At 41.3% G+C, this 16,032-nt stretch overlaps 1 protein-coding gene across 3 annotated transcripts; it reads right to left on the bottom strand.

Annotated features, from left to right (window-relative positions):
• Positions 1-9: 9 nt before the first annotated feature.
• On the bottom strand, positions 10-16,032 carry LOC111141742 (ribulose-5-phosphate-3-epimerase). 3 transcript variants are annotated; one of them, XM_022494539.1, is made up of 6 exons: positions 15,848-16,030; positions 9,641-9,720; positions 4,702-4,841; positions 4,177-4,311; positions 3,393-3,479; positions 10-1,300 (listed from the first exon to the last, which is right to left on the bottom strand). In XM_022494539.1, exons 1-6 carry the CDS (start codon positions 15,967-15,969, stop codon positions 1,178-1,180), a joined length of 687 nt encoding a protein of 228 aa, XP_022350247.1. In that variant the 5' UTR covers positions 15,970-16,030; the 3' UTR covers positions 10-1,177. The 3 variants fall into 3 exon arrangements, with proteins under 3 accessions (XP_022350247.1, XP_022350265.1, XP_022350255.1); XM_022494547.1 differs by lacking the exon at positions 10-1,300 and adding an exon at positions 1,548-1,640 and having other exon boundaries at positions 15,848-16,032; XM_022494557.1 differs by lacking the exon at positions 3,393-3,479 and having other exon boundaries at positions 15,848-16,032.

Raw genomic sequence — 16,032 nt, 5'->3', positions numbered from 1 at the left:
AAAAAAAAAAAAAAAAAGTACAAACCCAGAACTCCTGTGCCCCACTGGGTTCTTTCAATGGGACCAACCTGTTGCTGAGCTCTAGTGTCTTCATTTTTTAAATGGGGACAAAAGTACCTGTTCTACTACTCTTAAGACTGATTTATGCATTTAATGAGCTTATATTGAAGGACTTTGTAGGCTACAAAATATAAATGACAGCTACTTTGTATTGAGCATCAATTCTACTATCCTATAATTCTGGGAATGGTAGCAGAAGCTTTAAAGATAGCATATGATCTCTTTTAATGCTCAATATAACCTTACATGGTTATTATAATTATATTCAATGTATAAATCAGTTAACAGATACTCAAAGAGACGGGTTGATTTGATTTGCTAACGTCAAATAAGTCAAATAGTTGGAAAGGAGAAGAGTCCAGATTCAACTCGATAGTACTTCCAAATAGAAGCTTTCCTTTCCTTTCTGCTCAAAGCTAGCACAAGATTATTGTTAAGAAAAGGAACGGGTGGGATCACTGTATAACTTGCCCCTCCAGTAGAGCTGACAAAACAACTTGATAAAATCTGTAATTTTAGAACAGTCCACCTGAAATCCCTGGGCTTCATACACTGTTTTTACAGTTTTTATGTATCAAATATAAGGTGCAAAGTAAAAGATGTTAAAGAAGCAAGAATACAGTGTGCCATCCTAACCAGATTCAAACTTAGATTTTTCACAAGTTCCATTCTACTCATGTTGTCATGCGCACAGACAAATCAAAATAACACGGGACGGGAATAAGGACTTCCTTTGCTTTGGAAAACCAAGAAATGAGAAGATTTAAAATGCAGAAAAAAACATTTTTTTCATAGTAGCTAGTATACCTTCATTAGGCTTTAAGACACACTTCCGTTCATAACCTTAATACAGCCGTATTTTTACTTTATAAAAATCAAGTCTCCCAGTAAAAATGGTATTTTACCACACTAATCTTTAAATTCCATCACTAAAAAGGTAGTTATACACACCAATTTCTAACCTCTTGGAACGTTCTGCAGAATAGGTTTTAGTCACTGGAATGAATAGCTGCTCAGAAAAACAGCACTGCTTCAACTGTGATAGGATTTGATAGTCAATATTCTTGTCTTCCAGTAAAAAGAATTCATGAGCATGAACACTGGACTCCTTGTGGTTTCATCGATCAAGAGAACGTTTCTGAGCAGCTTCTGAGCAAACATTTCTTAACAGGTTGATCACAGATCTGGGGTCATCGCTCCTCATAATGGCACTGCCAGACACAATCATGTTAGCTCCTGCCTGGAAGAAGTAAACATTCAGGTTATGCTTCAAAGGAAGACGCACAGAGGCTTAAAACAGAATTTCTGGACTATAGTTTCTATCCTTGCACTGTCAGCGCTTGAACATACGAAGCTACCTTGAGATGACAGACTTAAGCAATCTAGTTCAATGAAGACAAAGTTGAAATACTTACCAAGTGAAGATACCAAGTTATTTTTAAATGGGTTTATGAGATCACAGACTTGTCTGTGACCACCTTTAAAATAAGCAACATTGTTGCATCTTTGCTAATATTTAGAAAAAGCTGTAAAAGCCTTTAATCCTCAATTCTATTAAGGTTTCTCCAAAATATGCCTAGCTACTAAAAAAACAAAGTATCTTTTAATCTTTACGTAGTTGGTCCTCGAACAATGCAGGGGTCAGGGGTACTGACCCGCTGTGCAGTCAGAAATCCGCGTGTAACTTCTGACTGCCCCAAATCGAACTACTAATCGCCTCCTATTAACTGGAAGCCTTACCAATAACATAAACAGCTGATTCATAAATACTCTGTAAGTTACATGTATCATGTACTATATTCTTATAATAAAGTAAGCTAAAGAAAAGAAAAATTGTTAAAAATTATAAGGAAAATACAATACTGTAAAAAAGGACCCATGCAGTTCAGACCCATGTTCTTCAAGAGTCAACAGTGTATGAATGGGTAGACAATTACTGCTAAAATGTGAAACTATAAAATATGGCAACATTAAATTTTCTCATTTTGATGTCAGAAAGAATGAAACACGTTTTAATGCATGCTTTATTGCATCCCACAAAGGCTTTGAAGGGTTTAAGAAAGTTTTTTGAGATACTTCTTAATGTGGAAGCCAAGAAATCACAGAGAAAAGCATATAAGGTAAGTCCAAATTTAGTTCTGAGCTCCCCGGATTTGACTCGAGGAGGGAAACCCAATCTGTCCTGTGATCTGCTACCAGGAAGCTAGAGGCCCTGGAAGGGAGGAAAATTCCTCCCAGGAGACACTGTCATTCTGTGATACAGCACACTGCATCTCCAATGACAATTCTCTTAAAAATAACAAACACTGGTTTTATAGGGTTACAGCTTGATATGTAAGCAGGAAAAGCCCAGCAGCAAAAACACAGTTCAGTAAAAAGTGGTCAAAGGATATATGCTCACTGATTGTTTGCTCCACTCCTCTTGCGTAAATATCTCACAGCCAAGCTTTTGAGAAGTACCAGGCAGAAAAGTATAGCATTTATACAAAACACTGGAAGTGCAGATTAGAGCATGTCACTTAACAAAAATGGGCCATATAAACTTTAATGGCCTGCAGTATTACCGAAGGAGCTGGCAGCCCCCCGCCTGGTTTTTTTAAGGATTTATTTTTTAAAGAGAGAGCACGAGCAGGAGGGGCAGAGGGAGAGAGAGAATCTCAAGAAGACTCCACACTGAGCGTGGAGCCCAACATGGGGCTTGATCTCACAACCCTGAGATCATTTGGCTGGCACCCTCTTATGAAACTCAGGGCCTAACTCGGCTCCGCAAGTTACTTGGGAAAACTCATCCCACCTCTACGTAGAGGACCCCAGGCATCCAGAAATCAGACCTAGATTTCCATCAGAAACAGCTCCAGTCAGTTCTTGCAAGGGACAAACTAGTAACTAATACACCTCAGTTACACAAAATAACCATCTTTTCACCTTATAAGCAGGTGTGTTTTCTCTCCATGTTTTGGAAAAATGTCTTACTCCAAGTCCTAGAACTTAATAATTTCAGAAAGGCTGGCATTAAGCATATTCTTTAAAACAACAACAACAACAAAAAACAAAACAAAACAAAAAAACAAAACCCAGAAACAAAAACCAAAAAACTCCCTTCAGCATTACTCAGATAGCTGGGACTTACTTTTTAATGAACGTATAATTGAGAATATATCACTTCCTGCTCTTCATTTTCATAGTTTTACATTTGAATAAGAAAAGTGCTCTTCCCAGAAAGAAAGGCAGTTTAGGAAATGAAGGGGAAATCTCTTTGGCGCACAAGACAACATCCTACTAGACACATTTGAAAGGAAACGGTCTGGGTCACAGCTGAGGAGCAGTCTCACCTCTGCACATTTATGGATAGTGTCAGGGCCTACTCCACCATCGACTTCTATGTCCAAGGATGGGAACTGGGTCCTCAACCAATGAACCTAGATATACACGAAAAAATAAATGACTCCTATGGTGGATACATGGGCGGTGGGTGGGAATAAACAAAACCAAATAAACAAAAAAATCAAAGAGCCATCATCAGCCGCTACAACACAACTCCAAATATCTCACACAATATTTATTTATTTGTTTACTTACTTAAGTGATCTCTATACCCAATGTGGGGCTCGAACTCAGAACCCAGAGATCAAGAGCTGCATGCTTAGCCAGGCACCCCATCACACAGATAACTTTTTATGAATACAAATGACAACTGGGGATACTTTCCTTTTTCATATACTGAAACAAATTCAGTTTCATAAAAGCAAGGCTTGTTCTGTTCGGGAAACAGCATTCAATTTGTCATGCCTTTGCAGAGAATATACCTCATGCCAATAAGACAAACATAAAACCCTCAATACTCAATGAAAAGAGATCTCCCAAGAGGTCTGAAGGCTACAGAGATAATAGCTTTGAAAGAAAATTTCAAGATTAAGATGTTAACATTTTTTCCTCATTTCCAAACCTCCATCTTTCATGGCATCTGCCACACCATATTACAGTGATCTGTAGGCCTCCCTCCCGCATCACCTTCAGAGGCGAGACAGGTCTAAAACACACGAGTGGTTCAATGTACGCTTACTGAATGAGCACAAACAATAAAAGCCTCACCCCCAAATGAAATAGTTTTTTTACCTTTGGCATCATATCTTCCATGAATTTCTGCCCTCCAAACCCAGGTTCCACTGTCATAACCAAGGCCATATCTATCTGATTAGCCCACGGTGCCAAATACTCAACTGTGGTTCCCGGTTTGATGGCAAGGCCAACCTATAACAGAGACAAATTTGCTACATCACATTAGCAATTATTTACATATTTTATAACTGTGGTACATCAGACCCAGCAGAAATATCTATTCTTAGAGAATAGAACAGACACAGACATGGAATGCATAAATTATTCAGATTATAAGTACTTTTTTAAAGTCAACAAGGCTACCCCAATGTAAACGTTTCTAAAAGGCAGTCATTTTCAGGAAACATGAGTGGAATCTAGAAATCCTGTCTCCCAAACAAGTTATACTTAAACGCTGGTTTCTCAGCTGAAGAACAGCTGCCGCAGTCCAGTCTCGTCCGCCGATCACTTCCTGTCTTCCACCCAAACTTCCACACTGACAGTGAATAGTAGAGAACGTTACTGTCACTGCTGACCTCTCACCTTCATCCCATTCTCCCGAATGTCTTTAATCAACGCCCCTGGGTTCTCAGTAGCCTCAAGATGAAAGGTGTATTGATTGGCTCCCGCCACGGCCATTGGTTTGACCCACTGTTCCGGCCTGGACACCATCATGTGCATGTCTAGAAAGGAAAGACACAACTCCTAAATATTACCGAAAGGAAAATACCTGGCTCAGATAACTGAAGCCAGCCCACCGTTTTTGCTGCTTTGGATAATGAACTATTTGGCATTAAAGTAATTCTTAAATAATTACCCTTCTGTATAGCTAGATAGGGCTTTGGTTAAACTCACAAAAAAACCCCACATTTTTCCACCCAAAGCATATGGTGCTGTATATGACAAGAACTAGAACTCAGGAAACCTAGGTCCAGGAAATGCCACTCTAAAAAACTTTTAAAAAGTCCTATTATCTACGTAGACTTAGTTCCTCATCTATAAAATAAGACAGCTAAATTAAGTGATTCTACCAATATCTTAATGGAGCACTTACTGCACCATTAACTACTCGAGGCCCCAGGGACAGCGCAAAAAACAGATGGACAGAAGCCTCTGCTGACATGGGGATTACATTCTTAGTAGGGGAGACACACCATAAAGAAAAGTAGTAAACACAGTACACACTGGGATGGTAGTTAATCCAGCCAGTGTGGCCGGCTGCGGGGGTGGAGGGAGGCCTGCGACGGGGAGGGGAGAACAGATAAGATCAAAGGGGCACAGGGTGAGTAGACCCAGGACAGAGCTCTGAAGCCACTGGGCTTTACTCTGAGTGAGATGGGGGGACATGGTGGGATCTTGAGTGAAATGACAAGATCTCACGGAGGAGGCCACGGCAGTCACCCAGGGAAGCAAGGACGACAGCAGCCACTGAGGCTGGTGAGAAGCGGCAGGCTTCCGGCTCTGCAGCTCCGGCCGGCCAGCCGGAGTGGCCGTGGGCTACCGTGGCGGCCGGTGAGGGGGCAGGAGCCAGGAAAGTGTGGGAGGAAACTGCAGGTCTGACCGCATCCTAACTGGAGAGCTCAAGTCACAGAGACAGGCTAGGGGAAACAGGGTGGCCTTCTGTAGGATCCTGACTTAAAACAAAGGAGCAATTAACGAGAAGAAGGTGGCTTAAAAGAGGCTGAATCGAGAAATGCTGCTGTCAGGAAGAAAACAGTAAATATTCTTGTGCCAGATGGATGTGCTAAGAAGAGTTGCGAGACTGTTTTTTGCCAGTGGAAGCATAGTTGATACAGCTGAGCTATAGTGAAAAAAAAAATTTCCAGTATTCTAGAACTCGACTAAGACCATAAAATGCAATAAGGCTTTGAAAACTATCAGGAAAAAAAGAATACTGCTCGACAAATGAAGCCAAGGTTAAAGTTTATATTTCCAAACTAACAAAAGTAACAAAAATAAAACCTAGATTAATAGGTAAAACATTGTTTTTAAAAGACAGACTCTATTTGGTGTTTATTTCTTTGTGTTCTAAACAATAAACACCAAGAAAAAAAAAATCAATCTGCTTTAAAATATCTAGTTTACTCATTTCTTAAGTTACCAGACTGCTATGTTGTTCACTCTCCAGTATGCAGGCCCCACGGGCAGCCCTCACTAGACAATCTCCAGTGTTCAGAGAGCCATGGGTCAGTGGAACTGCCTATAGTTACAGTACTAAGGTCAGCAGTTCTCAAACATTCCGTCATCAGTCTTCCGTCAAGAATTACTGATGATTCCTGAGGTGCTGCTGATGTGGGCTATATTTATAAATATTTAAAATGTATTAGAAATCCAAACACAGGGCGCCTGGGTGGCTCAGTGCGTTAAAACCTCTGCCTTCGGCTCGGGTCATGATCCCAGGGTCCTGGGATTGAGCCCCGCATCGGGCTCTCTGCTCAGCGGGGAGCCTGCTTCCCCCTCTCTCCCTCTGCCTGCCTCTCTGCCTCCTTGTGATCTCTGTCTGTAAATAAATAAATAAAATCTTTTTAAAAAAATTCAAACTCAGAAATTTTTAAGTGTCTACTTATTAATTCACTTAAAAATAATAAGCAATAATAAATCTATCACGTTAATATAAGAGTGACGTTATTTTACACTTTTGTTAAGTTCCTACCGTCTGGTCTGACGAAGACCTCTCTATTCTCACATCTGCTCTGCCTTCAGTCAGTTGCATTATGTTGTTTTATGTAAGAAAAGGGAAAAAAGTACACAGAAAAGGGAGGGGCACATTAATAGTCTTTTCAGACTAGTGCAGATTTTTTTCTATTTCTACCCCAAAACTTGACAAGTAGGACTTTTATAAAGGGTTAGCTGCAATGTGGCATCTGTAAACTCTCCCAGAGAACGGTCTGCACTTTGTTACAGTGAAAGCCGCGGGTCTATCCAAATACACTGTGAATGGATCTTTTAAGTACCAGTTCACTGACTGACACAGATCTTCCAAAGAGTGACACATTTCATTATATTCTAACAGAAAATCACACTTGTTAATATCACTACAGATTTTATCAGAACAGCTGTAAATAGCGGAAAGCTAATGACCTCACAGAGGCAGACACAAGTTTTTTCAAAATTCCAATTTTCACTTGCAAGCTCTAACTTTATCAGTGGAAACAAAAATGAGGTATCTCCCTTGAAGTGACAGGCTAACTCAGTTTATTTCAAAGAAAATGGCAGTAAGATAGCCGAGTCTGATAACCACACTTCATCTGCCGGCTGTTCATTCAAGTGAAAATAGTGTTGGTGAGAAAGGCAGCCAGTCAGTTCACAACTCAGTGTGGTGCAAGTGGTTTTCCTCGAGAAAACCATCATCACCCCGTACGCAGGAGAAATGCTTCTTATGTACTTCCCATTCTGCCACACAGAGCAGTAAAAGAAACTCACCTAAGTATCAAGATTTCCTGTAGTTAAGAATCTGTACTGATTCTTCAAGGATATTTACTATGAAATATCAAGGATATTACTATGATATTTACTATGAACAAGGATATTTACTATGAAGGCTGACGAAGAGTAACACAGAAACTCCTTGGATAGTTCAATACCATTGCTCTGATTCGGGCCACGCAAACTCACCACCGCTTTTGTACTATCAGTACAAAAAACGGCAAATAACCCTATCTTATGAAAACAGTGTTCACCTCCTGTTCCATCTGCAAGGGATTCCTGTGGGTGCTCAGACCATACCTGAAGACCACGGATTTAGATAACCGCAAAACAAAAAGAAAAACAAAAATAAAAACACAAAACCAACAGATTTTCCCAATCACTTGATTGCTTAATGGTTATTTCTACTCAATACTGAGATTGAACAGTTCAGAACTTTAGCAGTTATACATGCAACTTGTGAATTATTTCTTAGAATATACACATAAATCAGTTACCTGACAAGGACCAAGATCCAAGAATTAAACAAAAAACACACTTCTTAATATAAGAAACAAAGGTCACAAAACCCAAACATTAAAGCATTTGGAATCCATTCATCTTTACTGCAGACCCACTTCTAGACAGACTATGAGCAAGTTTATTGGCAAATAAACTAAAAGCAGAAAGAAAAAGCAGACTGTGTGTGGTCGTTGTCAATAGGGTTGGTAAGATAGGCACAAACACAGAAGACACAGACAGCAATGAGAAGTGATGCCAGGAGTCCAAATAAAAGAGAAAAGGGAAAAAAGAATTCGTTTAAATCCATACAAAGCCAGATGCACAGGACTCTGCAGCCATGGCACAGCGGGCACAAACAAGGTTACTTACTGTATTCACCTCTGATATTCCTAAGGACAAATTTTTCTTGGTAAATTCATTTTTTAAAATGTAATAAAAAAGTTTAGATCATCAGAGGATTATATTCCATTATCTGAAAATTTCAAAATGGTGAATGTGCTAATTGAATACGGTTTCCCTTCTGCTACATAAACTGATAAGGTACATTTTCTTTCGTGCAAAGTCCATGGATACTATAAGGCTCTGCCCGAGAGACACTTCTACAACGATGGCCATGTTCCACAAATGGCACTGTACAATGCATCAGTCGCCAGACTCACGTGGCTATCTAGAGCCTGTGGTATGGTTAATACCACCGAGAAGCTTCATCTTTCATTTCTTTTAATCAGAAGTGACTTAAATTAAAAAAAAAAAAGAAGTGACTTAAATTTAAATAGCCACACGTGGCTAGTGACGACCATATAGGGCTGCGCAGCAAGAATCCTTCATAAAATTGGTCCATAATCTACCAAAAAATAAATAAATAAATAAATAAATCTAAGTTTAAGCCACGGCTAACTTCATTTAAAAGAGCAATAACAACGTGAGGACTAAATCCATGTTCATGAGAAATAACTTCCAGGTTACTGGGTCTTCTTCAAAGTCTTAACTCACCTTATCCTACAGCACCACAGTGGAGCATACACTGGCCCCCCCTGCAGAAACCCCAATTTGCATGAAATAATTGGTTCCACTTCTAGATTCGGATGTCACAATTACACTAAACTCCAATTTTTTTGTCTACAATTACCTTTAGGAAAACCATAGTAAACGAAGTGGATTAAATTCCTGCTCTAAAGGAGTTTACAGTTAGATAAAAGTAATCTGACTGAAGGAAGTTCTAGAAAGAAAATGCAGAAGGTGATAGGGTAACTGGACAAAGGTTAATTTAGGATGGGGTGCTCAGAAAGGCCTCTCTGAGGAAATGCCAATAATTCAGGGCCAAAAGACAAGGCAGAGCTGGCCAAGTGAACAGTGCTCCAGGCAGAGAGATCAGCGAAAACTACCAAGGCCTTGGAGCAAGAAAGAGTCTGGCTTATTACAAGCAGCGGATGGAGCCTCGCACAGAGAGCAGACGAAAGGGTTCGAGAGGAGATTGGAAGCTGAGAAATAAACCGTCTCCTTTTCCTTTACTCGAGCAACACATCCGGCTTCCGACAGCACAACACCCACTTACCAAAGAAAGGATCCTGGCCTAGCTGCTTTCGGAGGCTTTCTACCACGGGGTGCCCAAAGGTGATGTTGGGAACAAAATGCCTATAAGACAAACAAAATCTTACTCTGAAAATGTTTTCGACTCAGTTTCTGTATTTTTCTCAAATGTATTCTCATGGGGGTTAGGAAGATCATCTGTGATTGCAGTATTTTTCAATGCGATATTTAACATCAACAGTATTAAATACCAAAAACATCTCGATAATTTCAGCTTTACAAAGGAGTTATTTCCTTGATATTTCAACAAATCATAACAACGGCACAAGACTTAACTCTGTAATTCATCATCCAACAGGTAAAAATGGAAGGAAGACAATCAAAACCCAAAAGTTATGACTTGCCCAAGTCACACACTAGTTAGGAAGTTCTGGACTTTAACATGGGTCTCAAACCCTCATCTGTCACAGGATGCCTGTGGCTACTTCTAATCCACCTCTATCACAGGGCACTAAATGACAATTAATTTAACATTTCTTAAAGATTATCAGCAAAGAAGCTTGATATGTATATTAATAACCACCATTTCCGGAGGGTTTACAACACGCCAGGTGTTACACCTTCCTTCATTACACCTTCACGACAGCCTCACGAGGGAGATGCTGTTCTATCTCCACCTGAAGAGCACAGGATAAATAACTTCCTTAAGTCACCCAGTTCATAATCTGTGGCGGCAGGATTCAAATGAGGTCTTCCTCACAACCAACCCAAAGTACCTCACACCATAACCTACTTCAGGTAGTCCTTCAATAACTAGCTCACTACAGTGTTTAACAAAAGCCCCTCTATACAAGGACCAGCCTGGGTTTTATACAGAAATATGGGAGTTCCTGCCTACCTAGGGAAGCTTACCATCTCATTGGCAAGGGACGGCTAAGGCCTCAACAGAAGCCATGATCTTGCGGTCACAGCTGTTGGTGAGAGCCAACTCCTTTCATATCCAGGTGGCCCACGCAACTGGAGCTCACCAAAGGACTGTGAATTTAAGTGATGGTGGCACTACAGAACCCAGGAGGTTAAGAAGTATTCCTTTTTTGCTCTCACTTTACCTTCCTATCAGTAGAGAAACCCTTAGGGAATGGCAGAGTCACAGGATGGAAGGAGACAATCTCCCCGAATTTCTTCATGGAAGGACATTCACACTCAACCGTGACAGGACCGAGAACAAACTTTATAATATTGATCCACTGAACTCTGGGCTTTATTGGTTAAAAGTAGTAGATATTACCCTACACGAGGATTTCAAGAAAAGCTGAACAAAAACTGGGCAATATGAAAGTAATATGGCACTTGAAAAGAGGGGAAGATCACAAGATTTACAGAATAAAGAGAATTTTGTAAAGGTGGGAAAAGAAATGAAGCAAAGGCAGAAATAAGCAAGTCATATTCAAAGAAGGAGAGGTGGTGGTGTTCAGCTTGGCGAGCATGAGAAGAACAGGAGGCCGACTATGTCACACTAAGGATATCGGATGCCAGGCTCGGTGGTTGTGAACTCCATCCTGTGGTAAACGTGAGGTGAGGTTTTAAAGCCAGAAGCAGGCGGGCTCAGTCCATGAAGCTTGTGACTTTTGCCCTTCTCAGAGCTGTGAGTTCGAGCACCACAGTGGATATAGAGATGACTTAAAATGATAACGATAATATTAAAGCAAGAAGCAAATAAAAAATAAAGTGCAAATAATAAAACAGGATGATGGACTGGGCGGTACATCGGAAGAAAGGAGGTGGGTGTTGGCAAATGGCAACAACAGAAAGAATGGAAATGAAGACAGATACACACGACAGGACTGTTAACTGATGAGATTTGTAGAGCTGAACAGAGAATACACCATGATCAACACCTTAAGCTTAGAGGACAGACAGAATAAGTGCTCATAAAAAAATTAAAACTGACATGGGCCAGCCACCATTCTAAGCACGCTCCATATGTGAACTCATTAACACCACACAAGGGGGCAGGTACTCCTAATACCTGTACTTTACAGACAAGGAAGAGAGGCTCAAGGTCACAGAGCCAGTAACTGCCAGAGGCAGGCATTAAACACAGGCCATCTGGCTCCAAAGTTCAGGTTCTTAACTATTATGCTCACCTGCCCATCTACTGATGACTAACAAAAAAAAAAAGAAAGTTCAGGGGAGGAGGAGAGGTCAGGAATCAGGACACCTCTGAGAGGGACCGGGTAAGGTGGACACCGGGTAAGTAGGGACACCTGCAAACACTGTGGTCCTTGGAGGCTGGCTGTCTAGTACTTAGGGAATCATTCTACTGTTCACTTAAGAGCAGTAACTGCCTGCGCTACACATAAGATGCTTATTGTGTTTACTTCGAACTTGGAGGTGAGGACCAGGGAAGCAGACAGTGAGGCTTACTGGATATTATACAACTCTGGGACAAAAGATTTGGATTTTGTTCCCTGTTCTTGTAATTTGCTGCATGGCCTTGGAAGGGCTTCTGTTGCCTCAACTTTAGGTTGCCTTTATAACCAAAAGAGACTGTCTACTTTCACATATATCTACACACACACATCTTGAGAAAAACAGGAGGAAAAAAAAAACCAAATATACCTTTAATTTACTGGGAAACAAGAATAAAATATTACCTAAAACTACTGATCCTCAAATGGTAGGACTAACTGCACTGACGACCACAGCAATACACTGGGTTCGCCTCAGCCACTCTAAGGACAGAAACCTACTGACACCCTCAGAAGAAACAAAAGGCTTACGGTTAAGCTGAAACAAAAAAGGGCAACAAACCCAAGCATGGAAGTCAGGGCGTCCTAATCTGCCTGACAACAGTAACCCTGGGAGCACCCGTCACTTAAGTATCTACCGGCCCTCCTCCAACCCTACGACACCAAAGAGGACCTGAGAATCTAAATTCTCGACAGATTCCCCTGGGAGTTCTTAGACTAGCCTGGAAAATACCAAATTACTTCACTATCATGAAGAGAAATCTCATCAAGGAAGCCTGCTTCACCATTATATTGTCTTTTTTCCCCTTAAAGGTAGGTTCTGAAGTCTGCAAAGAAGAAAACACAATAAAAAAGTATCCTTTCCCCCCCAAGAGACTTACTGAGGTTAAGCTATAATTGTTTCCAACACAGGAATACAATTATTTTCTCTTTCATCATGTATCATCATGAACCTTAAACTTTGTTTATAACTGTCATACAATCTATTTCAGACAGATAAAACCTTTACCAGCTCTCCCAACAAGGCTAAGATGGTAAAATGATTAAGGCTGATCTAAAATGTAGCAAGACTGTAACCAGAAAACATTTCCTGAGAATCAGGAAACACAATTTCATGTGCCTACAGGGGCTGGCAGAAAACATGGAGGAGCACAACAGGGCAGATGGGGAGAGGAGACAAATGAAGAACATCCACTAGCCTAGCTAATGGTGGCTGCCATTCAGCTCCAGCCCATTGTGGCCTCATGAGGCTGGGGACCCACTACAGGCAAATCTCTGGATGTCTGTCAAAGGTCAGCAACCCAGTACTAATGTGAAATCTGCCCAATTTTAAATCCTGGTAATGAATTTAGAAACTGCGTATTTCCTCTGTTCCTACACTTAGGACCAACACATTTCTGGTCACTGCCCTGTCATGACAGGTGTATATGCATTCTAATTTTCTTTTCTAGAGAACGCACTTGTCCTTTTTTTCAAGTATCCAACCATACTAGTGCACCCCCCCCCACTCCCTCAGTATTCCCAAAACTCATTCCTGACTTTCCAGATGAAGACATTCAGTTTTAATCAGGAGAGAAACTGGGGGCTTCAGAGAGAAACAGGTGCATCCAAATTGTAATACTGGAGGTTTTTTTTAAAGGGACCAGGAAAAGGAAAAGCATGAAGGCAATATCCGGAGGGAAGGTAAGTTGTGGCTGGCCACTTTGGATAAGGGAATCCAGACCCCCACTTTCATACACTGACCTAAGAAACCAGCCAGCTTTGCCTCTTCTGGTAGGACATCAGGAAGAGGCTGACCATCCCTAAATTAGTTTCCTCTTCTGCAAAGGGGAATAAAAATACCTCTTAGCTCAAAAAGTTGTGAATGTTAAAAGGGAAAGGGCTTTAAAATGGTGTTTAGAGGACTTAATTTTGTCAAACCAAGAGGTTACTTGGTAAAGGGGGAAAGGCATCAATAAAAAACAAATACTTTTATCTTAATCAGCTCCAGGTTTGCCATAGGGCTGGAAGGGGACAAAAGTGATTCATTAGAAAAACCTCTATTATGACAGAACCAATCATTCATTCAACCAATTATAACTAAGCCTGTCATGGTGCTTTACCTGAGGAGAACTGAGGTGAGCCAAAGAGACCTGCTTTCAGGGAGTTTATAGCATACCAGGAAATAATAACAAAAATAAGTGTATAGTTACTCGTTGAGGAAAAAGAATGTGTTACTCGTTCTCTACAAGCCCAGTTCCCACAGAAGACAATAGTTTCTGAGACAACACAAGCTGTTGCCTGTTCTAATCCCGGCTCCTCCATTTCCTAACTAGGAGACCTCAGACAGGTGACTTGACCTCCTTATGTCCAATTCCCCACTGTCCCGTGCTGATGCCGGTAACAGCACCACCTCATAAGGTTGTGTGAGTTAAACCACAAAGAGCATCAGAACAGAAAGAGTTAAGTGTTCAAAAATATTAGCTACTACTGTTATCATTAATAGTCCTAATATTCCTAACCTGTGAACAGAAACAAATTTTTTCCAGTTATTCAAACATGGTACAAAACTTATTTAAAAACCAAACTGCTTTCCCCATTAAAAAGACTACACACATACACTTGTAGCCCGCTCTATCCTGAGGTGGGTATCTCGGACACAAAACTGTGTCCCGGACATGAAGTACACACTCCGTTCAGTTACATGTAAAAGTTCAGAACTTTCCAGAAAAGCAGAATTATGTCTATGATAGCACAACAAAAATCAAGTTTTTGTGAGCGATAATACTTACTAGTCTCACACACTTAGCCTAGAATTCTTGGTGTTCTAAGACTAAGATTTTGCCATTACCAGTTGGGATACTGATAACTGAATGAGATGCAAAAGGGAAACAACAGATTTAACCAGACAGAACAAAGGAAGACAAAACTCTTGTAACCGGAGTGACATTAAAAAGAAAAGGAAGTCAGTGATCATCTTTTGTAAATAATACAAATTTGCAAATGTGCATGTGATCACACAGGAGGAGTTTCACCTATTTAAAATAAATTTATTTTTCTGCCCCAACCCAAGGTAATGGCTGTTATTCAGGTTAGTTATCAGCCGGGCTCAAAAAACTACTTGGCGAACCCAAGAAAACACAATTTGCAACTCTGTCACAATGTTGTGTAATCCTGAGAGAGTCCTACTGTTTTCTCTAGGTTCACTTCCACATTTTACAGCCAACTTCAAGAAACTAGCATCATCCTGATTCTGAACAATATTAGGTGCTGTAACTACAGTGCTTAAAAATTACTTACAAATAACTGACCTCCCTGAAGAGCAGGATGCCTGAAGAGAAAATAAACAGGAAAATCAAAATTCGAACAATGATACAACAACTAATAATTACAGAGAATTTACTCTATGCCAGGCACTGTGTACTTTACGTGTTAGCTCACTTCATCTTCCAAAGCTGCCTAGGCGGTACGTTCTATTATCACTCCCATTACTCACAGAATGAAACTGAAGCTCAATGAAGTTAAGTGGCTTGTCCCAGGGGATCCATCCAATGGCAGAACTCGGGCAATCGGGCAATCTCACTACAGGCGCCAAGCTCTTCGTCGTTACCCAAACCTGTCTCCCCAGCTTTGCCACTAACTAGCTATATGAACTTGGGCAAGTCATGCCTATCCCCTTGGGCCTCAGTTTCTCTAACTGAAAATGAGAGACGTGTCCTAGAGGTTTACGACTGCGACCCGGTCCCAAGTGCTGGGAGACCACACGTTACGTGGGGGGAGGGGAAAAGGTGGAGGTTTGGGACGCTGTCGCAGCCCAGGATTCCGCCTCGGGTTCGCTCCAGGAAGGGCCTTCAGGACTCTCACCCCAGTCCCTTTTTCAGTACCGTGTTTCGAGTGACGCGCTCCGCGGTACAGGGAAGCCGTGCACCCAACAGGCACTCAGTAAAGGTGCGCCGAGCCCGCCCCGCGCGGCAACCCTGACCCGAGCCCCGCGGAGTTACCCGTCCATTACATCCAGGTGCAAATAATCGGCCCCAGAGTCCAGCATCCGGAGACACTCGGCCCCTAAATTGGCCAAATCGCTGTTAAGGATGGACGGGCCAATCTTGCAGCCAGACGCCATGGTGCTGATTCCCAAGAGCAAGTTACCCACGAGTCCCCCGGTAAGGCAAAAGTGTTGCCCCGA

This window comes from Enhydra lutris, unplaced genomic scaffold, assembly GCF_002288905.1.
Source record: "Enhydra lutris kenyoni isolate GAN:26980312 unplaced genomic scaffold, ASM228890v2 scaffoldscaffold1, whole genome shotgun sequence".
NCBI classification, from domain to species: Eukaryota; Metazoa; Chordata; class Mammalia; order Carnivora; family Mustelidae; genus Enhydra; species Enhydra lutris.
The sequence above is the reverse complement of the archived record's forward strand: the minus strand, read 5'-3'. Positions and strand labels throughout refer to the sequence as shown.

Bases quoted from the DNA above. Each gene is read 5' to 3' on its own strand.
- LOC111141742 (XM_022494539.1), bottom strand. From the start codon at position 15,969: ATGGCGTCTGGCTGCAAGATTGGCCCGTCCATCCTTAACAGCGATTTG. The intron at 4,842-9,640 runs GTAAGTGGGTGT...TTTCCTTTCTAG, and splicing joins AGGCCAGGATCCTTTCTTTG to ACATGCACATGATGGTGTCC. The intron at 4,312-4,701 runs GTGAGAGGTCAG...TCTCTGTTATAG, and splicing joins TTCGGGAGAATGGGATGAAG to GTTGGCCTTGCCATCAAACC.